Genomic DNA, 24,308 nt, shown 5'->3' with positions numbered 1-24,308 from the left:
AAATATTCAAGATCTACCCTATGATTCCCTCTTTCGATAGCAAATCACAAGATTAAAAATCATCTAATCAACGGCTAGTTAATTAGAAGCAATAAACTCAGAATAAATCAGATAAACAAAGAGAGAATTGCATTAAATTAACGTAGACAATCAAGAATAGTTCGGAAATAGGTTACATCTTTTTCCTAGAATAAAGAAAATTTAGCTCATGCTAGAAATGGAATTCAACATAAATGAATTCACCATAATTATTTTGAGAAGATTGGAAGAAAATAAACACTGAAAAATCCTCCTTGCAGCCGCAACTCGTCTTCAAAAGCTCAAGGAAACGATTCAACGCTTTTCTCCCGTCCGTGCTCGTGTATGATTCCAACGTACGCATAATAATTGGAATTCCCTTTGCAAAACAGATGATTTGAATCCCTCTAACTATGTTTTTCTGTCCCAAAAAGTGTTCTCCAGTCAAAAAGTACAGCCATAGGGTGAAAAATCCCTTTTTATATCGTCTGACGGCGGAAAAACCCTGGATCTGCCAAAATACGATGTTCGCTCGAGCGGGGTGTCGAGCATTCGACTCTGTCTGAGTTCGCTCGAGCGTCCTATCAAGCGCACATCGAGCGTTCGACTCTGCCTGATTTCGCTCGAGCGGGCAATGTCTCTGCTCGAGCGATCTTTGTTTTTCAGCAACCTGCTCGAGCTCCCTGTCGAGCGGCAGTCGAGCGTTTGAATCTGCCTAAAAGCGAACTTGTAAAATCTGCAATACGAAATTTTTGCAAGTCATCAATTAATCATGTATGTAGAAATGTGGATGGGATATGGTAGCTTGAAGGAAAATACAAATGAAAATGACCTTACGGACCCATTAAACACTAGCACCCATTAAAGTAAACACTAGCACCCATTAAAGTGAGGGTAAGCTTTTGTTTTTTTGGACTCACATATAATCATGTACTTAATTTTATCAATATTTCTATAAATTAAAGAAGCTGGCTCGGAAGAAAAGAACAGCTATTTAGTCATGGCAATCTGGGTCTTTATTTTTTAACTTTATTTTAAATGCCTCCAATCACGCTAACGTTCGTATGAGAGCGTTGCCGATGGCTTCAAGTCTAAAATTTGGATAAAAGTTCAGATTTTACCCACCAAATTTGGTTTTATTTAAAATTCAATGAGGATATCTTTGTTTGTGTTTATTTGGATATATATATATATATATATGTGTGTGTGTGTATTGTTGTTGATTTTATTTTTATTATATTTCTTTTTCTTTTCTTATGCTTAAAACAGATGGAAGGTAGTTTTTCCCCATTAGTTACGCCTATTGATATTAATACTTGCTGTTGTCTAGGACTCACAGACCTTATTATATTTTAATTTAGAAAATGAACTGTCAGCCATAGCAATAGAGAGAAGACTTCTGAGATGCTGGCATTTTGGTCAATTTGTTATGAGCTGAACTTAAGGAGTATGATTCTCTACATTGGGGTTCATCTCTAATTAATTGCTATTTGCATCACACATTTTATTACCCAGAATAGCTGTCTACTAAATTCCTAGGTGGAATGTAATGTAACTTTTTACTTCTTGTAGGATGTTTATTGGTACATGCAAGAGGTTGAGAATCATGAAGGGTTCTGAGTTGCTGCTGTTTTAGTTGGTAAGGAAGCTAGTGAGACTTGCTACCAAAATATAAAAAATTCGTGGTCTATAATCGATGCAGTTGCATCTAAGCCCAGTAGTCTTTCTGTCCTTAGCATGACATTCAAGACTTGCAAGTACGTAAAGACATTAGACATTAAAGTGCTTTTACCATCAACAAAGTGACAAGAACAATATCAGTACTAATATTAATTTTGATATTGACTCCTTTTTTATTTTATCTTTCCAGTCCCCTAAACTCAGTTGATGTGCTCAAGAATTATTTGGTGTCGATGTATATCTGAAACAACTGTAGGTTGGAGATGGCAGTTGGATCAGCTACCTGTTGAGGCTTCCTCTCTAGACTTGCCTATAAAGTGAAGAAGACTTGAAGAAACCATATATGCCACTGGGTAAGATAAAAAATTGGGTTAGACAAATACTGCTTGCTATTAATTTCGGGAGTCTTGCTGCCTCTTATCCTCTCCTTTTTTCATGAACTTGTTTTTCCATATATTATCCAACAATATGCTTGTGTAGTTGATGCTTGACTGTTCTTGTTTAATTAAATATTAAGATGGATATAATGGCTATATTTCCTGTAATCAGGTTGTTGGATTGTGCTGGTCAATGTCTCTTGTGCAGCTTCCTCAATTTCATATTCAACTTTCAAGATATGAAGAGCATTGTAATTTTTTCTTTTTTGAAATAGTAGCAGTATTGTAATGTATTATTATTTATTCTATTCTTTGTAATGGATTGTATTAGTTTAATTAGTTGTAATGTATTATTATTTATTTTGTTCTTTGTAAATTTATGTTTTGCATTGAGATGTAAACAAAAATATTATCTATTTTTGCATTTTTATTTATTTTGTTCTTTAATTTACTTTTTTTTTTTAACTTATAAAATGTGTTTAAATTATTTTTTTTAAAAAATTGGGCAATTGAAATAAGATATCAGATTTTTTTTTTTTAAAGTGCTATATATATATTTTTTGGAGTTTTAAAGTCTAAAAAAAAAAAAAAAACACTCGGATTAGACCTGGTTATAACCCGGATATCCGGGTTTTATGGGAAAATTTGCAAAAAAAACCGGATATCCGACCCCGTTATCTGCCCGAATTGGAATTCGGGCCAATCTGGGCGGATAACCACCCGATATTTAAAACCCGGATCAGGTTATGGTCGAATACCCGGATTTCGATCCGGTTGAACACCCCTAAATTATCTATTGAGGCTTATTAGCTTATCACTTATTCAATTCGCACGACTGGTAGAATTCCCATTTCGCCGTCTAAAAAAGGACTAATGGCTGGCAAGCTCAAAAGCTACTTTGACGTATAATGATTCTTAGGGCTTGTTTATTTGTTTGATTCAATTGAACTTAGCTCAGTTTAATCTAATTTTAATTTGACTCTAACATCCAAATATCTAACTATTAAATTACTAAATTTATCTTAACTTAAAACCTTTTTTACACGTAGGACTCATATTTTTTTTCAACTTTCCATAAATATTTCTAAACTCATCTTAATATCTAAACAGATCTAAACTCATGTTAGATGGACCCCACATAACTCATTCCACCAACTCAACTCATTACTATTTATAATAAAACTCAGTTCAACCCAACTCAACATTCAAATGCAACTTAATAGTAATTGTAATAGTCAAGTAATTAATTTCAATATTCACCAATTAATTCCCACAACAAATAGTTTCCAATACCATGCAAGACTATATATATATATATAAGGTCTTTTGCTAGCTAGCTACTTCACCAGTGCATCTGATCCTATTGATGTCATGTTTCACAGCACGAGCAACTCCACGGAGGCCAAACTCACACCTGTAATTATGAAGAAACGAAAGCTTCAGGGTGGTGGGGGACACTTCTAATGCTTAAGTCAGTATGTGATTTCTTATGCAAGGATTATGGAAACTAGAGTATATAGAGTTCTCCCTATTAGCTCCCTACTACGCGATAGTTCTGCAAGGTATCATCATGGCAACCATTGACACCCCAGAAGGCATGTCGTGGCGTGAGCTCCCCCAAGCTTCGTTGAATGCTGTGTGGTTCCTTTGTCGTGGTGTGCCCGTCTCCACATCTCATTTATTGAGGCATGGCCTCAGTCAGGTTCACCCACTCCTGAGAATTACCTAGTCGCCAAGGTTAGGGACAAGTGCAATCCACCCTTCAACCCCTGACTAGCACGTGTTGTCCAGCTACTTCATCCCTTGGGCTTCCTAGGTCGGCCTAGTCCAGCCCATCCCTAACTCTTGGGCCTTTGGTCTGCTCGAGCCCCTAAGGCCGGGCCCATTTGGCCTAGCTTTGTTTGGGGGATAACTCCCCTCACAATACTCCTTGAATTCTAACCACACATGTGTAGTGGAAATTCAAAACTTCTTTGCTGTGCCTTTCTTGGGAACGTACCCTGTGACCGTTCTTCTTTGTCATTAATGTTTGGGGCCACGTAGATTTTCGTTGCCTCTCTGACTCCTCGACAGTTTGGTTTGATGGGAAAGTCTCCCCACATTTGCGCATTGATTCATGCCCCCTACGTGCCTGACATGGGTTTCCCACGTCTTTTTTGGTTCACATCGGTTAAGTTCCACGATGCCGCCCTCCATGGTTCTCAAGAGGTGTCACACCCATTGGGTTCATGACTCATGATTGCCTTGTTGCTCATAGTAGCTATACCATCACATCCAAGCCCTATATAAGGAACCCCCTTCTTTCTTTCTCCTTCATCGTTGTCTCTCTCACTCTCTGAGCTTTCACCTTCTTCTCCCTTACCGTCGTTGTCTGTTTGTTCCGATGGCCCCAAAAAGCTCCTCCAGTGCTCGTCCCCTGTACCTTGCCGACTGAAGTTGGGAATCATAGGTCTTTGCCAATGACCTTCCGGCATTGAGGTCGAAGTATAACGTCCCCAAATTGGCAGTCCTGGAGATCCAAGGGCCTTGAGTGCTAGTCGTGGACTCTAACAGGAATCATAGGTCTTTGCCAATGACCTTCCAGCAATATTAGACGTACTCCTAAAGTTTCTTTGCAACATCAACAAATAAACTCACTACAATCATGTCTTAGGGCACTAATCATCATGCTCCCTAGTCAGAGGATGGCCGGACTCGTTGTCTGAGTTGTCATCGACACTTATGTCCTCCATTCCCATTTCATCGTCACCTGGGTCAGGGTCATCATCGACATCATCGTCGACTAGTTGGGCCAGGTCTGGACGCGAGATATTTGTTGTCTCAACTAGCAAATGCTCTTCATCGAGTCGGTTCAATGGATCGGGCATGGCTTCATCGACATCAAGAGTAGGGGAATAGTTGTCTAGATTATTACGATCATCATTGTCTGAGTCATCCCATGATGACTCACCATCATCAAGCGCATCCCCAACAGGCGTCATTGCGAGAAGGTTGTAAACATTTCTACTTGTTACCTTATGGACGACCTGCCAACTTCCACCCAAAATTGGATCCGACAAATAAAATACTTGACTTACTTGGCACGCAAGGGCAAATGGCTTATCTTTATACCACAGCCTAGCAGTATTCACCAACTTTAAGTGGTCCCCAAACTGTGGATCCCCGATGCTCGCCATGCACCGCAACCCCACTATTTTGAGTGCGGCAATGCCTTTCACGCTCCATTGTATGGAATCGAACACCATTCATTATGCATCCAGCATAAGGTGTGACCCATGGATCTGGACCACATGCTAATGCATATATGTTGTCGGATACCTCTGTTGGCCTAATTGCACGTAGCTCTCGAATCTAACAGACAAGAGGAAAGCAAAAGTGTAAATGATTACTTAATTATGGAAAATCAACGTTAACTTAACTGTATGTGGCCGAAAGGAAACAAACTCTTACCCGTGCCCTGAACCATGATGGAAATTGACTCTGGTGCCTACGATAGATGTTATCAGGGTTCTCTTCTTTCATCTTGTTATAGTGCTCCCTATCAATACAAGTATTTTGTTAGAAGGTATCAACAATTGCTGTTGATAACCTAAAGTATTGAACAGTAGGATGATGGACGTACTCAATGTATTGCTCAACCTCCATGCAATTATTAAGAACATACCATTGGGCCTTGACCATTAGTATGTCGGCCAATTTGTGGGAGTGCCCTGTCCCCAATGGTCTAACTTTCTTTGAGGAAACCGATAAACTTGCCCTATTCCCTTCCTCAGCGGAACTGTTAAGTACATCACTATTGCGTTTGTCTCGATTAAACTTAGTTTCTATATCATGGAGTTACATAGAGCAGAATGTAAGGCACTCGAGATGCACATATGCCTCAGCAATTGAGCCTTCAGGATGGGCTCTATTGCAGACGTACTGTGACGCCCCCCAATCCCCACGCACGGACACGAGGAAATCGAGACGTCCGGATGATGACATCATGGGTCACCACCCTATCGACGTGTGCCAAGTGTGTGCATAAACAACGAATGTGCACGAGAAACATGCAATGAAAAGCAACGACAATAACTAAGTACCATAATTTTTTTTAATTTAATACAAAGCTGTTTAAAACATATATGATAAAATATTACAAAACACAAATATATTTTTAAACCAACAACAAACTTAAACTTTAACCTCAGCACCCCGGCGGAGCTGCATCCTTGGGCTCGGCCTCCTCCTCTTCCTCCAACTCTACACCAAAATCTACGGTACCAAAAATGGTGCCGCAGGTAAGTAAAATCCAAACACCACTAGATAAAAATATATAAGACTCAAACAGTATGCATGAAAGGATGCCAAAGCTCAAAACCCATATAATCATATTTTTCCACACATGCCAAAATCCCATTTGGCCCAAAAACATAACGCTTAAAACCAAGTCTCGCCATTATCCCAGATAATGGCCCAAACCACCATTTTTCCAGAAAATGGATCAAACGCCTCAAAACATCCTCTCCATTTTCCTAGAAAATAGCCCGTATCCGAAAACCATAAAAACGATCCAATTATGCATGTACCATGATCTCCCCTAGGGATCATCTGCACACCGTAGCTCTGTGCCACACCGCAGGTAATGACTACGCATGTGACACCTAAACGAGTGATGCCAGGACTCGCACCCAGTGCATACCTGGCCAGGCCATCCTCTGGTCCCCGCCACTCTAGGGACCATGGAGTCGACACGACAGCGTTACCGTATCGTGCGATGCGGTCGTCGCCCTGTGACAACCCAGGAGACGTCACTCAGTATTATCCACTCCCGAGTGACCAGAGGAGCTCCACCGAGATAATAACCCATCCCGGCTTAGGTTCGTGAAACACATGCACCCGAAAATCATTTACGCCAACAAAAACATGATTTTCTCACTTAAAATAAAATGCACATGTATGCAATATGTAACGCATGCCTCATGGCTCAAATAATCAAGCAATCACAAACAATCAAAACCAAGCACTCTGTCCTCAATCCATCCAACTCCTGAACTCCTCAGACTCAGTTCGGGATCAGCCAACCAACAGCAACTATTTATTGTATGAGAAAAATATATTTAAATATAAAATTAGGGTTTAGAAAATACTTACAGTACTATATGGTATTTTTTTGAAAGCTCGCGACGTTGCAAACGGCGGAAGAAAAGCAACGTAATAGTGAAATTTCACTGTGGCCGTGGGTTGTAAAATACCCACTTTTGAACGAGGACAAACCAAAGCTCGGGTTTATAGGGAATGGTCTAGGGATGTTTATGAAGCTAAGGGAGGTGGAGTTTGGCTGTGGGTGGCGGTGAAAATGGTGGTTGAAGGGCTGAAATACCGAAATTGGAAACTAGCTCGTGGGAGCTGTTCCGGTGACGGAATGAGGCTGGAAATGGGTGGGTTAGGACGGCAAGGAGTCGGTGATGAAGTGGTGGTGGCCGGAGGTGGAGCGACGACGGCAAATCGGAGCAAAAGTCGCTCGGCTTGAAGGTGGTTTTCTGGCTAAACGGCGGCTCCGTTGGCGGTGGAAATTTGTGAGGTGGTTCACCGGAGGGCGGGGAAGAGATTGGTGGTGGTGGTGTGATGCACGGTGGCCGGCAGCGGTGGGTCTGGGCAGTTGGCAACTTCGGCATGAAGGAGAGGAGAGAGAGAGAGAGAGAGAGAGAGAGAGAAACGCACGGGGGAGGGGGAATCGCACGGGAAAGAAAAGGGAGGGAAAAAAGAAAGAAATGAGAAAAAGAGAAAAAAGAAGATGGAGGAAAGAAATGAGGTCCAGTTCTCACTCCGCCAAAACAGATCTGCCGAAAACGAGATTAAAAACCGTAAAACGACTAAATAAATTAAACACAACATCCAATAAATTAAGAACCAATTTAAAATACAATAATTTAAAATAAATAAATAAACCACTATATTAATTAAATTAAAAACAACCCTTTAGTGAAAATACACGTAAAAGCAGATCATCACGTACCGCTTGAACTTTCCTAAGTACCTCTCAAAAGGATACATCCATCTGTATTGCACGGGTCCTGCAAGTAGAGCCTCCTCTGGCAAGTGAATAGAAAGGTGCACCATGATATCAAAAAAAGCTGGAGGGAATATCATTTCTAGTTTGCAGAGAATCAAGGGAATATTAGCATGAAGACGATGCAACACTGGTAAGTTCAAAGTTCAGGAACATAATTCTTTGAAGAACGAAGACAACTCTAGTAAGGCTTGACGCACGTCGGCCCGTAAGAACCCACCAATCACGACTGGCAACAGTGCTTGCATAAATATGTGACAATCATGGCTCTTCATTCCACTGATCTTTCCCTCACGAACATTGACACACCGGGTAATATTCGATGCGAACCCATCAGGGAATTTAACTTTTGACAACCACTCACAAAAAGCCCTTCGCTCATTTAAATTTAACATGTAGCATCCAAGACCCATGGTTATAGACTCGCCATGTTGTTGTAAATGCAATTCTTTCCTTATTCCAAGATTGGCCAAATCTTTACGTGCATTGGCAGAGTCCTTAGTTTTACCTTCAATATTCAACAATGTTCTGACAACGTTATCACATATGTTTTTCTCTATATGCATGACGTCCATATTATGTCTCAAACCTAAGGATAACCAGTAAGGAAGCTAAAAAAAAAATTGATTTTTTTGTCCAATTAAGATGATTGGGAGTTCGTTTCCTTTTCACAGAAGATTTACCAAACTGAACATGTGACACTTGACTTAATTGTTGTAGCAATTGCTCTTCCTGGACCCTTGATGGTTGGAGATTGTGCTCTTCATGTCCATTAAAAGCATTTTTTTCAGTCTCCAATTGTGATCTGGGGCCAACCATCGTCGATGACCCAAATAGCAATGCTTGCGGCCATATACCAACCATTGTGAATTTGTGTCAGTCATGCAATGGGGGCATGCCATCTTGCCCTTTGTACTCCACCCAGAAAGATTGGCCTATGCGGGGAAGTCATTGATTGTCCAGAGTAGCGCTGCATGCAACATAAAGTGTTGCATGCTATATGCATCATAAGTACGAATACCCTCTTCCAATAACTCCTTCAACTCATCGAGTAGAGGACGCAGAAAGACATCAATATCATTACCTGGTGACATAGGGCCAGGTATTAACAACGATAGCATAGTGTATGGTTCTTCCATGCATAGCCAGGGGGGCAAGTTGTAAGGCACAAGCAGTACTAGCCAAATGCTATATGGTCTACTCATGTTGTTGAATGGATTAAACCCATCACTGGCCAAACCAAGTCTAACATTGCGAGGATCTGTGGAAAATGGCATATGTTTCTTATCAAAGTCCTTCCAAGCCTTCAAATCTGATGGGTGTTGCATGCATGTTGGATCATCAACATGTCCATCTACATGCCATCTCATGTCTTGGGCTGTCTTCTTTGACATATATAGCCTCTGCAAGCGCGGCTTAAGGGGAGAATGTTGGAGTACTTTTTGTCGTATCCTTCGTCCCTGAATTGTGCTCTGCTCCCACCTAGATGCTCCACATTTAGGGCAATCATTGTACGATGCATTTTCCTTCCAAAACAAGGCACAATCATTTGGGTAGACATGAATCTTTTCGTAACTAAATCCTAATCCCCGCTCCAAGCGATGGGCATCATTATATGAGTCAGGGAATAGAGTATCAAGAAATGCCTCTTGCAAGAGCTTTATGACCATATCAAAGGACTTCACGGTCCACCCAACTATGCTCTTGATGTGAAGCAGCTTAATGATGAATGATAGCTTTGAGAACTTAGTACATGAAAGATAAAGTGGACGTCGTGCATCAGCTACCAAGTCCTCGAAATTAGAGTTGACAGGAGGATTAGAGGTGGAGGGTTGATCGCCACCATAAGATTCACCATCATTTCTGATATGATGATCCATAAACGACCCATGATGGATGTCATCTGAAAGCTCATCGAGATCATCAATATAATCACTATGAGCCAAAGGATCATCTTCTTCTTCGTCCGAAAAAGTCAAATTCCGGAATGGATCATCTTCTCCATGGAATATCCATGGAGTATAAGTTGCATCAATCCCTCTAAAGAACAAATGATCTTCAACTGTACGAATGGAGTGGAAAGCTCTATTCCGACATCTTCTACATGGACACCTAATCTGATCAGTATTAGCAGTGTGGGAAATGGCCATAACGATGAATTGTCTAACCCCTTCAACATACTCACTGGAATGCAATCTATCTTCAATATGCATCCAAGACTTATCCATAGTATGAAGCTGACCAAATGGAAGCAAACATCATATTAGGATATGGGAAATTGGCACTAAGAATTGGAATGCAATTACAGCTATGAAACTGTCAATAGCTGTTAAATACTTGGAGACCTACAAGTATTTTGACCTTGGGGACTTCAAACTACATATCCAACATTTAAACCTCAAAATCATCCAATAGTGTAATGTATAAGGTCAAAGATCACATACATGAAAGTATGCACAACTCCTATGGTTGTTGCGTGTAGTTAATTAATGGGAACATGTGGCATCCTCAATATTCAAGTCAGAAGGCGGTTAATAGCTGCACATTAGTGTGGTGTGTGGCCATCATGAAGAGATTGACAATGTAATGATCGCACCAATTACAAGCTGGAATGCATAGATTGTTGTTTAGGGAGAGGTTGCGGATACGAAGATAGTTATTTCACAAAATCTATTGTGATTAACTATCTGCTAAAGACCAAATCAATGTGGTTATCCAATGTGTAGTCCATATGTTTTCACCTGAGTTGGTTATCTTTCCCAAAGAATTAGAAGCTAGCATCAGAATTGGAGTGTCCTGCCAAATAACTTAGTAATGATTTTCGTTATACCTTAAATTAAATTTAAGGTGATTAGCTGCAAATTAGGTGGATCCATATGGAAGGTTTACATATGGATAACCGTAAACCTTTTTTTAGCTGAACATGTATATAGATTATTTGTGTTGGGGTTGTATTTTTCGGATATAGTTGTTGGATCATAGTTGCAAATATTTGTGTGGCGAGGGAATGGTAGGAAGGTTGAGGCAGTATTTTGACCAATATGGTCCAACAACATGTATATTTGTGAAATATACACCTCAAATAAAATGAATCACTATGTAAGGCATATCGCACAGGAATGTATACGGGGAGATGTCATTACAACTCTAAATATGTGAGGAAACTTGGGCTGTTAGAGAAGTTTGTATACGATGAATAAGAAATATTACAAAGTCATAATATTACAAAACAATATAGACAAGGAATTAATAAGATGATGTATAAGTCAAGGGTAAAAGTCAGTATATGGGGAAAAAAAACAAAAAAAATAAAACAAAAATGAGCTAATTCCTTCGAGTGTTGTATGTTTAAGGATAGGATTGAGAAACTGGTGATGACCCTCTACGTGCATGAATCCATTAAAGATTAACCCTTATTTATCCACTGAGTGAATACCAATATGAGTGATGAACCACATAATAAACTGTGAAATAAGGGATTGAATTCACCGTCCAGCAAAATCGTTGGTATTGAAATTTAAACACACTACATTTATATCCTTATGTCTATGTTGAGAATTAAAATCATTTGAAGTCAAGAGAATTAGAAATCTGAATTAAATTGTTTGTGACACACAGCCTCTGCATAAATTTGACATGAAAATCACTTCATGTATTGCTCAGGTGGGGATAATAGACAAATCATGTATTCAAAGAACATGAGCTGCAGAGGTTTCCTAATAAGTAATAGGGTGTAATCTCATTTCTATGACACAAATGGCATAGAAATTCCTTCTCAAAAAATAAAACGGTTGAAAAGCTGTATTGATGATATCTGACCAAGGAAGTGGAAGGAGAAGAGAATTTACAAAACATTTTTTACTGGAAACATACCCAAATGACATGATCAACCCTTAATAACTCCATTTACAGAAACAATAACTCTTCATCATTTTCAAAGCTACAGTATAGACATGATAGTGATTAATGATACATAAATAAGGTTAGCAACAAGAATAGAAAGTATAAATGTGACGCCCCCAAATCCCCATGCACGGACACGGGAAAATCAAGACGTCCGGATGATGACATCACGGGTCATCATCCTATCGATGAGTGTCAAGTGTGTGTAAAAGCAACAAATGTGCAAAAAGAAATATGCAGTGGATAACGAAAGTCATGACTAAGTACCAGAATTTTTCTTGTTTAATACAAAGCTGTTTAAACATACATAAATAAATATTACGAAACACAAACATAAAATCAAAGCCAAATAGAAAAATATAAACTCCACTCAGAACTCTGGCGGAGCCGCATCCTCGAGCTCAGCCTCCTCCTCCTCCTCGAACTCTGTACCAAAATCTACGGAATCAAAAAAATGGTGCCACAGGTAAGTAAACTCCAAACACCACTAGATAAAAATATATAAAACTCAAACAATATGCATTAAAGAAAAACCCATGCACATGCGCCATAAAATCATAATTTTTCCACGCACGCCAAAAAACCCCATTTGGCCCACAAAAACATATTCTTAAAACCAAGCCTCGCCATTATCCCAGATAATGGCCCAAACCACCATTTTTCTAGAAAATGGATCAAAAGCCTCAATACATCCTCGCCATTATCCCAGACAATGGCCTAAACCACCATTTTCCCAGAAAATGGATCAGAAGCCTCGAAAACCAAACCTCACCATTTTCCCAGAAAATGGCTCACATCCGAAAACCATAAAAACAATCCGATTATGCATGCACCATGATCTCCCCTAGGGATCATCCGCACACCCTGGCTTTATGCCACAACGCAGGTAACGACTATGCATGTGACACCTAAACGAGAGATGCCTAGACTCGCGCCCCGCGCGTACCTAGTCAGGCCATCCTCTAGTCCCCACCACTCTAGGGACCACAGAGTCGACACGACAGCGTTACCCTATCGCACGATCCGGTCGTCGTCCTGCGACAACCCAGGGGATGTCACTCAGTTTTATCCACTCCTGAGTGACCAGAGGAGCTCTACCGAGATAATAACCCATCCTGGCTTGGGCTCGTGAGACACACGCACCCAAAAACCATTTACGCCAATAAAATGAGATTTTCTCTATTAAAACAAAATGCACATAAACACAATATGCAACTCATGCCTCATGGCTCAAATAATCAAGCAATCACAAACAATCAAAACCAAGCACTCCGTCCTCAATCCATCCGACCCCCAAACTCCTCAGACTCAGTTCGGAATCAGCCAACCAATAACAAATATTTATTGAATGAGCAAAATATATTTAAATCTAAAATTAGGGTTTGGAAAATACTTACAGCGCTATATGGTATTTTTAGAAAGCTCGCGACGTTGCAAACGGCAGAAGGAAAGCAACATAACAGTGAAATTTCACTGTGGCCGTGGGTTGTAAAATACCCACTTTTGAACGGGGACAAACCAAGGCTCGAGATTGATAGGGAATGGTCTAAGGATGTTTATGAAACTAGTGGAAGTGGAGTTTGGCCGTGGGTGGCGGCGGAAATGGCGGAGGAAGGGCCAAAATGCCCAAAACGGAAACTAGCTCGTGGGAGCTGTTTCGGTGGCTGTTAGAGGCCGGAAATGGGTGGGTTAGGATGGCAAGGAGTCGGTGATGAAGTGGTGAAGAGGTGGTGGCCGGAGGTCGAGCGACGGCAGCAGATCAGAGCAAAAACCGCTCGACTTGAAGGTAGATTTTCGGCTAAACGACGGCTCCGTTGGTGGTGGAATTTTGTGGGGTGGTTCACCAGAGGGAGGGGAAGATTTTGGTGGGGGTGGTGTGCCCCACGATGGCCGGCAGTGGTGGTTTTGGGAGGTTGAAGCTTCCGGCGTGAGGGAGAGGAGAGAGAGAGACGAACGGGGGGGGTATCGCGCTGGAGGGGAGGGGAAAAAGGAAGAGAAAAAGAAAAAAGAAAAAAGAAAAAAAGAAAGAAAAGAGAAAAAGAGCTAAAGGAAAAAGGGAAAAGAAAAGATGGAGGGAAGAAATGAGGTCCAATCCTCACTCCGGAAAACAAAACAGATTCGCCAAAAACGAGATTAAAAACCGCAAAACGACTAAATAAAATAAACACCGCATCGAATAAATTAAAAACCAATTAAAATACATTAATTTAAAATAAATAAACCAATATATTAATTAAATTAAAAACAACACTGCTATGAAAATACACGTAAAAACGGGTCATCACATCCTCCCCCCTTAAAACAAATTTCATCCTCGAAATTTGCAAGATCAACCACCAACTTAAAACAAGCCACATAAAATCACATAAACCATCTGTGACCAAGATTAAGAAACGTACCGTCTTTACTCAAACAAGTATGGGTATTGTTCCCTCATGTCCGCTACTCGCTCCCAAGAGAAGTCTTGAGCTAGCGGATCTCCCCATGCCACCTTAACTAAAGGTATCGTCTTGGACCTCAACTGTTGCTCCTTCCAATCCATGATCTGCGACGGAACAACCTCATAAGTGAGATCCGGTTGCAACTGAATACTCTCTGGGTTGACAAAGCGTGGCTGTTGTTGTCCAAAGCTCTTCTTCAAGGACGATACGTGGAAGACATCATGAATATCCCCAAAACACTCTGGCAAAGCAATTCTATAGGCGACGGACCCTACCTTCTCCAGAATCTGAAAAGGGCCGACATACCTCGAATCCAGTTTCCTCTTCTTACCAAAACGCTTAACACCTCTCATGGGAGAGACTTTGAGATAAACCCAATCACCTTCTTCAAAACATAACTCTCTCCTCCTGATGTCAACGTAACTTTTCTGACGACTCTGAGCTGCCGCCATTTTATCCCTGATGATCTCGCAACCGAAGTATTCCATCTTTATCCATACTATAGTACAATGGCCCTCGAGATTTTTTGACTTTTTTACTGATATTCAGTAGCTTCGGATCCTTCCTTTAAAGAGTTTTCAATTCTTCAAAATCAGTTACCGAATATCAAGAACTGAAGATAAAATCTCTTCTTGCTGTGAACTTTCAATAAGGAGCCTTCTCATCTCACAAAGCAAAGAATCCATTTCCGATGGCTCAGCTTCACCTTCCAAGTGCGACTTTCGGCTCAAAGCATCTGCAACTATATTAGCCTTCCCCGGATGGTACTTGATCTCGCACTGGTAGTCATTGATTAACTTCAGCCATCGCCTTTGCCTCATGTTCAGATTTTTTTGGGAAAACAAGTACTTCAGGCTCTTGTGATCGGTGTATACCTCACATGCTTCCCCACACAAATAGTGCCGCCAGATCTTGAGAGCAAAAACAATCGCAGCCAATTCCATATCGTGCGTCGAATAATTCTTCTCATGGTCCTTTAGCTGACGAGATGCATAAGCAACAACCCGTCCTTCCTGCATAAGGACACAACCCAATCCAAATTTAGACGCATCACTGAAGACTACGAATGGCTTGTGCGGTTCTGGAAGCGCTAACACTGGTGCCGTCGTCAACCTGTTCTTCAATTCTTGGAAGCTTCTCTCACACTTATCTGACCAAACAAATTCTATATTCTTCCGAGTCAAAGCTGTGAGAGGTCCGGATAGGCGAGCAAAACCCTCCACAAATCTTTGGTAATACCCGGCAAGTCCCAAGAAACTCTAGATCTCGCGCACTGTAGTGGGACGCTGCCATGACAAAATGGCTTCCACCTTACTAGGATCAACAGCCACTCCGTCTCGGGAAATCACATGCCTAAGAAATCTGACTTCCTCTAACCAGAATTCACACTTGCTGAGCTTGGCATACAACTAGTGTTCTCTCAATTTCCCAAGTACAAGATGAAGATGGTACACATGCTCTTCAACATCTCAAGAATAAATCAGAATATCATCAATGAATACTACCACAAAGGAATCCAGATAAGGTCGAAATACTCGATTCATTAGATCCATGAAAGCAGCAGGGGCATTGGCTAATCCAAACGGCATCACCTTAAATTCATAATGCCCATATCTCGACCTGAAAGCAGTTTTGGGCACATCCTTGTCTCTGATCCTCAGCTGGTAGTATCCCGACCTCAAATCAATCTTCGAGAACACGGCTGCTCCTTGAAACTGATCAAATAAATCATCTATCCGCGAGAGAGGATATTTATTTTTGATGGTCACCTTATTTAATTCCCGATAATCGATGCACATACGGAGGGTTCCATCTTTCTTTTTAACGAACAACACTGGCGCACCCCACGAAGAAGTACTAGGCTGAATAAATCCCTTATCTACCAACTCTTGCAACTGAGTCTTCAACTCTTTTAATTCAGCCGGTGTCATGAGATAAGGAGCTTTATGTACAGGGGCCGCTCCAGGTTCTAAGTCTATAACAAACTCCATTTCTCGAACAGGGGGTAGTCCGGACAAGTCATCCACAAACACGTCGGGAAATTCTTCCACAACTGGAATGTCTGCCAAAGCCTTCTTCTCAGATGGCGTAGACACCATCTAGACAAAGAATGCATCCCCTCCCCATGCAATCTCTCTTCTTGCTTGAATTGCCAATATAATTACCAGCTTTTCTTTTAACTTACTCCCCGTAAATTCCAAATAATCACCATCTGGAAGCTGAAAGGTAATTACCCGACTTCTACAATTAATACTCGCAGAATATTGGTATAGCCAATCCATCACGAGGATGATATCAAAACCCAATAGCTTAAACACCACCAAATCAGCATCAAAGAACCTTCCATCAAAATTTAACGGGCATCCCAAAGCAACCTTGGAACACCACACCATTTCACCATCGGGTAAAGCCACTACCAATGACTTTGGTAAAGGTTCCGTGACCAAATTACACATCCACGCAAACGTGGAAGATACAAATGACTGTGAAGCACCGGAATCAAACAAAGTGCAAGCATAAAACTCATACAAATGGACTCTCCCTAAACCAAACACATTAACCCATGAAATCCAAAAAAAAAAACAAAGGAGAAACCAAATACACCAAAAATTAAATCCAACATAAAATTAAATTAAATTAATCCATACCTGTAATTACTCCAGCATCATGGGTCGCTGGTGCCTCATCATCCACATCTCCGGGTGTGACAGCATAAACCCGGGCTTGCACTGCTTGCCTTGGCTTTGTTCTTCCACCGCGTCTACCTCCACGGCTTCCTTGAACTAGTCTTGGACACTCACGGGCAAAGTGACCTTGCTGGCCACAATTATAACATCGAGCCCCACCAGAAGGGCACTCACCCACATGGGCTCTATTACAAACTCTGCAAACAGGCAGACGTCCTCCCATGCGAACACCTGAGGATGCTTGCGGTTGAGTTTCGGTCAGCTGAACAAGTTTCTGAGGCGAACCGGAGCTGCTTCCTTCACTAGAAAAACTCTGCCTCTTATACCCTGGAGGGGAGCCCATACTCAGACTATTCTCTCGCTCCACAAGGGTGGCCACATCCACTAAGTCCTAAAAAGTAGATATATGGTGACTGACCACCATACGGCGTATGTCAGGGCGTAGTCCCTCCTGAAAACGCTCAACTCGCATCTCCTCTATGGCAATGAGGTGGGGAGCAAACCGTCCAAGTTCTATAAATCTTCGGGCGTATTGTTCCACTGTCGTGGTCCCTTGAACCAAATTTGAGAACTCTCTTACCTTTTGCTTCCTTACAGAAGCAGGAAAGAAGCAGTCGTTAAATTCTTTCTTGAAGCACTGCCAGGTCACAGCGGCGAAAGATCCCAATTCTGATTCCAGCATCACCCTCTTGGTATCCCACCAATCAGAAGCGGTGCCTTGCAATAGATAGCTGGCGTGGAGTACTTGTTGTGCCTCGGTGCAACCACACACCTCAAAAGTTCTTTCCAAGTCCTTGATCCACTTTCCAGCTTGAAGTGGATCCTCTTCTCCAGTGAAGTGTGGAGTCCTATGTGCTAGAAAGCGCTCATAGGTGCATCCGGCTTGCACCATGCTACTAGATCCTCCCGGGTATAGCCAAGGCCCTCCCTGATGTGGCCAAGGACCTCCTGGTTGGGGCCAATGTCCTCCTTGTTGCGAACAAGGCCCACCTTGTGGCGGCTAGGGATCCCCTTGTTGTGGCCAAGGTCCTCCTGGCTGTGGCCAAGGCCCTGTCTGCTGTGGCCTAAAATTCTGCTGCATAAACTCCGTCATCTGCCGTATTGCTTGGGCTATGGAGTCATCTCTTGAGGTATTGTCCCGTGGCTCCTGAGTGGATTTCCTTGGTCTCACCATTTTTCCTGCCACCACAACCTTTGACCCCCTTTAAGAAAACAAAAACAAATAAAACCCACAACAAACAAAAACAAAAACCAAAGACCAACACCACATAATAAGAAACAAAAAGAAACCAGCTTGCAAAAACATAACTAAATAAATAAAAACAAGCAAACAAGTTCAAACAGATAAAACAAATCAAATAACAACTTTACTTAACATAATTTTTAAAACACAACCTTAAAACATCCTGGTACTACCTACGGGACATGTGGTTTTACCCAGAGCCAAACCGCTCTGATAACACCTGTGACGCCCCCAAATCCCCATGCACAGACACGGGAAAATCGAGACGTCTGGATGATGACATCACGGGTCATCATCCTATCGACGAGTGTCAAGTGTGTATAAAAGCAACAAATGTGCAAAAAGAAATACGCAGCGGATAACGAAAGTCATGACTAAGTACCGAAATTATTCTTGTTTAATACACAACTGTTCAAACATACATAAATAAATATTACAAAACACAAACATAAAATCAAAGCCAAATAGAGAAACATAAACTCCACTCAGAACTCTGGTGGAGCCGCATCCTCGGGCTCAGCCTCCTCCTCCTCCTCCTCCTCGAACTCGGCACCAAAATCTACAGAACCAAAAAATGGTGCCACAGGTAAGTAAACTCCAAACACCACTAGATAAAAACATATAAAACTCAAACAATATGCATTAAAGAAAAACCCATGCACATGTGCCATAAAATCATAATTTTTCCACGCACGCCAAAAAAATCCATTTGGTCCACAAAAACATATCCTTAAAGCCAAGCCTCGCCATTATCCCAGATAATGGCCCAAACCACCATTTTCCTAGAAAATGGATCAAAAGCCTCAATACATCCTCGCCATTATCCCAGATAATGGCCCAAACCACCATTTTCCCAGAAAATGGATCAGAAGCCTCGAAAACCAAACCTCGCAATTTTCCAAGAAAATGGCTCACATAAGAAAACCATAAAAACAATCCGATTATGCATGCACTATGATCTCCCCTAGGGATCATCCGCACACCCTGGCTCTGTGCCACACCGCAGGTAACGACTACGCATGTGACACCTAAACGAGCTATGCCCTGACTCGCACCTTGCGCGTACCTGGCTAGGCCATCCTCTAGTCCCCGCCACTCTAGGGACCATAGAGTCGACACGACAGTGTTACCGTATTGTGCGATCCGGTCATCGCCCTGCAACAACCCAGGGGATGTCACTCAGTCTTATCCACTCCCGAGTGACCAGAGGAGCTCCACCGAGATAATAACCCATCCCTGCTTGGGCTCGTGAAACACACGCACCCAAAAATCATTTACACCAATAAAATGAGATTTTCTCGATTAAAACAAAATGCACATAAACACAATATGCAACTCATGCCTCATGGCTCAAATAATCAAGCAATCACAAATAACCAAAACCAAACACTCCGTCCTCAATCCATCCGACCTCCGAACTCCTCGGACTCAGTCTGGAATCAGCCAACCAACAAAAAATATTTATTGAATGAGCAAAATATATTTAAATCTAAAAGTAGGGTTTGAAAAATACTTACAGCGCTATATGGTAGTTTTAGAAAACACGCGGCGTTACATACGGCGGAAGGAAAGCAACGTAACAGTGAAATTTCACTGTGGCCGTGGGTTGTAAAATACCCACTTTTGAACAGGAACAAACCAAGGCTTGGGATTGATAGGGAAGGGTCTAAGGATGTTTATGAAGCTAGTGGAAGTGGAGTTTGGCCATGGGTGGTTGCAGAAAGGGCGGAGGAACGGCCGAAATGTCCAAAACGGAAACTAGCTCGTGGGAGCTGTTCCGGTGGCTGTTAGAGGCCGAAAATGTTCGGAGCAAAAACCGCTCGACTTAAAGGTGGATTTTCGGCTAAACAGCAGCTCCGTTGGTGGTGGAATTTTGTGGGGTGGTTCTAGGGGGGAGATCGGTCCGGTCCGGTCCGGTTTCGGGGGGTTTGATGGACCGGACCGGACCTATTCGGTCCAGGGATTCCCTACCCTGGACCGGACCGAATCTCAATGGAACCGGGCGGTCCGGTCCCATTCGGGACGGTCCGGTCCGGTCGGTCCAATCGGTCAGACCGGACTCCAAATGGGCCAATGGCCCAATTTTTTTCTTACATCAATTTCGGCCCAACAGTTAAAATCCACTAATAATTTATCTAATTTGAAGCCCAAAATACCAAAAAAATACTTAGAAAGAAAAATAAAATAACCATTAAAAAAAATTATCTATATACAATAAATTTGAATAAAATATTTTACTACCAAATGAAGAAAAATTTCTATATACGTTCCAAACAATTTAAAGATCAATCAATTATAGTATATACTATTTAATATTTATCATATATCTAAAAAAGGAAAGAAAGCTCTTCTAACAAGAGAAAAATATAGCAAAAATCGATTTTCATGTATCTTACTTTACATACATGATACATGGTACATCAAATTATTACAATCTGCATTCTAAAAGGCCAGAAAAATAAAAATCCATTCCCAAGCAATCTGCAAGCATATTTAAAAAATTCAAACCTGCAAGCCTATTTAAAAACTAAAAATTAAAAAGTCTTAAAAAAAAGAACTATCAAAGATTAGAAGTTATATTTAATAATTTACATCAAAAGCATTGATGCACAGTGCACTATAACAGACTAACACTAGCATAAATTACGTAAAAAATAAAAAAAGACCAACAGTAGCATCTAAAAGTTAACATAATTACATCAAAACAAAATACAAATTATACAATTAGGTAATTCTTTAATCAGTCCCTGACTATTAGCAAATTCCTCACGATCAATTTCTCCATCAAGGTTGAGATCACGATTCACAGATCTGCAGATAAAAAAGTAAAAAACCAAGGCATTAACCTATTGGTGAACATAATAAAAATCAACCTTTAAACATTAGGTTAGTCTGTTATAAAATAAATCAACTCAGTTGGTGCAGCACTTGAGTTGGTACAAAACAAGATGATATTGGTGAACATAAAATAAATCAACCTTTAGTTAGCCTTTTACACAAGCTGTAACTGAGTCTTTTTACCATGCACTTCTTCAAAGTGCAGCAATTAATGACACAAGGCCTAGATAAGATGGTTTTAGGAGAGGATTAATGACACAAGGCCTTGATATGTACAGAATCACTATAAAACAAGATGTTTATTGAGTTTAACTTGTGAATTTTTCAAGTATTAAAGTCCAAATATAATAGAGAAGCAGATTTTACAAACAAATCACATCTAGAAAGAAATAAAATTGGGAAAAATAAATATAGATTTTAAACAGAATTCATGTCTTACATGATTACATCAACATTAGGTTAAGACTCGGTAGCCATTTCATTTGATCCTTCTGCAGAATAAGCCAATTCCCCAACAAGTTCTCCTTCAATCCATAAAACTTTAATATAAAACAAATGAAATAAAGTTAAAATAATATAGAAGATAAAACAAAATATACCACAAAATAAATCAAAGTTAATTGATTACATACCCATATCTATCTGCTTCTCAAATTCCTCCACTTCATCCATTAAAGTCCTAAGGCTTATTGGAGTAGAGGAAGAACGGAGCCAATTTTGTGCACATATGAGAGCCTCAACCATCATCGGATTTAAACTACTTCGGAAAGGGTCAAGTACACGACCTGCAGTGCTGAATGTAGATTCAGAGGCCACAGTAGATACCGGTATTGCAAGTACATCACGTGCAACCTTTGAAAGTATGCGATATCTAACTGAATTCACCTTCCACCAATTTAGTAGGTCAAAATTATCACCTTCATCCTCACATTTTTCAGCTAGATATCTATCAACCTCTGACCTGCTTTCCAAAGAGTCTTCTGACTGTAACTCTTGCTTAAATTGGGCCATCAATGCAGCATGTCTATTCGTAGACTGAGTTGTGGAAGGACTCGCATCTTCACGTGGGGAACTTGTGCGTTGAGGAGAACTCCCTTCTTCATTTTGGATGTATGCCTCATACATGCGGATAAATGCATTTTTCACCTTCCAACTCATATCAATGATTTTTGATTGATCATATGCATACATTTTTCTCAACCCAAAGTCAAGATATCGCATCTTGTAACGAGGATCAAGAACAATCCCAACGTACAACAGCATATTCTGATTATCCATATTCTCCCAATACTTTTCAAACTTTCTCTTCATATTTGAGGCCATTAATCCCACCATGGGACTTCCTTCTTCACACTCTATGTTAATGGCATTTTTAATATTCACCAACTCCGGAAAAAAGGTATTGCAAGTTACATACTCACCCCCCGAGAAGCGTAAAGTTGCATCATGAAATAATGCAAGAAACTTCTCAAACAACCGTACCTTATCCCAATCGGATGCATTGGGAGGCCCTAACTTCTTTGACTTTCTTCTAGTTACCACATCACCTTCATCATCGTCATCATCATCATCTCCAATACTACTTAAAAAGCACATATCTTCTTCCTCCAACCGATCAAAAGCTTTTCTAAATTTCCCAGCCCTCTCCAACATAAGATAGGTGGAGTTCCACCTAGTCGGTACATCTAGGCAAACATGACTTTTGCATTTAATCTCTTCCAATGCCACACACTTCTTAAATGTATCCCACCTTTGAGGGGAGGATTTAACATACTTCACAACACCCCTCACCTTCGCAATAGACTCCTCATACTCTTTCAATCCCTCACGCACAATTAAATTTAGAATGTGTGCACAACATCGAACATGCAAGAATTCATGTTCCAAGACCGTATCCCTCCTATACTTGGTTTTTTTTTTCAAATAAAAAATGGCCCCATTATTAGAACTTGCATTATCAAGAGTGATAGCAAGTATTTTCGGTCGCCCCCAATCATGCAAACACAACTCTATGCCCTTACCAAGTGTATCACCCTTGTGATTTTCAACCAAAGAAAAGGAAAGAATCCTCTTATGTAGCTTCCAGTCATCATCAATAAAATGTGCTGTGAGACACATATAATTAAGATTTTGCACGGATGTCCATGTATCCGTGGTGAGGGAAATTCGTTGCCCTCGAAGAGCACTTTTTAATTTTATTTTTTCACTGATAAACAAATTAAAACAATCCTTCGTAATCGTCCAACGGGATGGAATCCCTACCCACTTAGGGCAAACCACAAGCATAAACTTTCTAAAACCCTCCCCATCAACAAACCTAAATGGCAACTCATCAACAATAATCATCTCTGTCAAGGCTTGTCGGCAAGCCTCAACACTAAATGAAATGGGCACAAGTCCCCCACCACCACTACCTCCCTCCATTTTCCAACCTAGAGTCGTCTGGGACTTATCCGTATTCTTAAATGGACCTTTCTTACATTGCTTCTCAATGTGATGCTTCATAGACTTTGTACCATTGATCTTTGTATCACACGCATACGAAGCACCACAGTAATTACATGCAGCCCTAGGTTTAGTGGGATCCCCTTTTGATATTCTTGTAAAGTGATCCCAAACCATTGACCTAACTCTACCACTTTGTGACCCACCAATGTTAGATTTATCACTTACATTGGGTGGGGGTGGGGGTGGGGGCGGAGGCATACCAGGGCTTTGTATTGACTCTTGCACCTCATTGGTTGAAGTTGACGAATCCATCTAGAAAAATAAACAACCAACAATTAGTGTAATAAGTTTTTCTAGAACAATTGGTTGTCCGTAGCCTGGAAACAACCCTAATATCCACCACTATCCAACACAGAAACAACCCTAATATCCATCCAGGCATCCACATTGGCTTCATCAAAGCCATCTTCAAAAATTGATGAAAAGTACAAGTTTTCCATAAATCTAAGACCTTTCTATCCATAATCCCACATTGGATTAGCCATTTGATTCATCAAAATGATAATATAAATTTATTTTTATAATAATAATTTTATAAAAAAAATAAGATTTTTCAGTTCG

The 24,308-nt window shown here is 40.8% G+C and overlaps 2 protein-coding genes across 2 annotated transcripts; both read right to left on the bottom strand.

The window, feature by feature from the left end:
- Positions 1 to 9,062: 9,062 nt before the first annotated feature.
- Positions 9,063 to 10,355, bottom strand: LOC122298898. The gene has a single exon (XM_043108740.1). It carries the CDS (start codon positions 10,353 to 10,355, stop codon positions 9,063 to 9,065), a length of 1,293 nt encoding a protein of 430 aa, XP_042964674.1.
- Positions 10,356 to 21,698: 11,343 nt separating this feature from the next.
- On the bottom strand, positions 21,699 to 22,583 carry LOC122298897 (zinc finger BED domain-containing protein RICESLEEPER 1-like). Its single transcript, XM_043108739.1, has 2 exons — positions 21,872 to 22,583; positions 21,699 to 21,763 (listed from the first exon to the last, which is right to left on the bottom strand). Exons 1-2 carry the CDS (start codon positions 22,572 to 22,574, stop codon positions 21,699 to 21,701), a joined length of 768 nt encoding a protein of 255 aa, XP_042964673.1. The 5' UTR covers positions 22,575 to 22,583.
- Positions 22,584 to 24,308: the final 1,725 nt, after the last annotated feature.

Source organism: Carya illinoinensis, chromosome 16 (assembly GCF_018687715.1).
Source record: "Carya illinoinensis cultivar Pawnee chromosome 16, C.illinoinensisPawnee_v1, whole genome shotgun sequence".
NCBI classification, from domain to species: Eukaryota; Viridiplantae; Streptophyta; class Magnoliopsida; order Fagales; family Juglandaceae; genus Carya; species Carya illinoinensis.
Note: the sequence above shows the minus strand (reverse complement) of the source record. Positions and strands in the feature narration are given on the sequence as shown.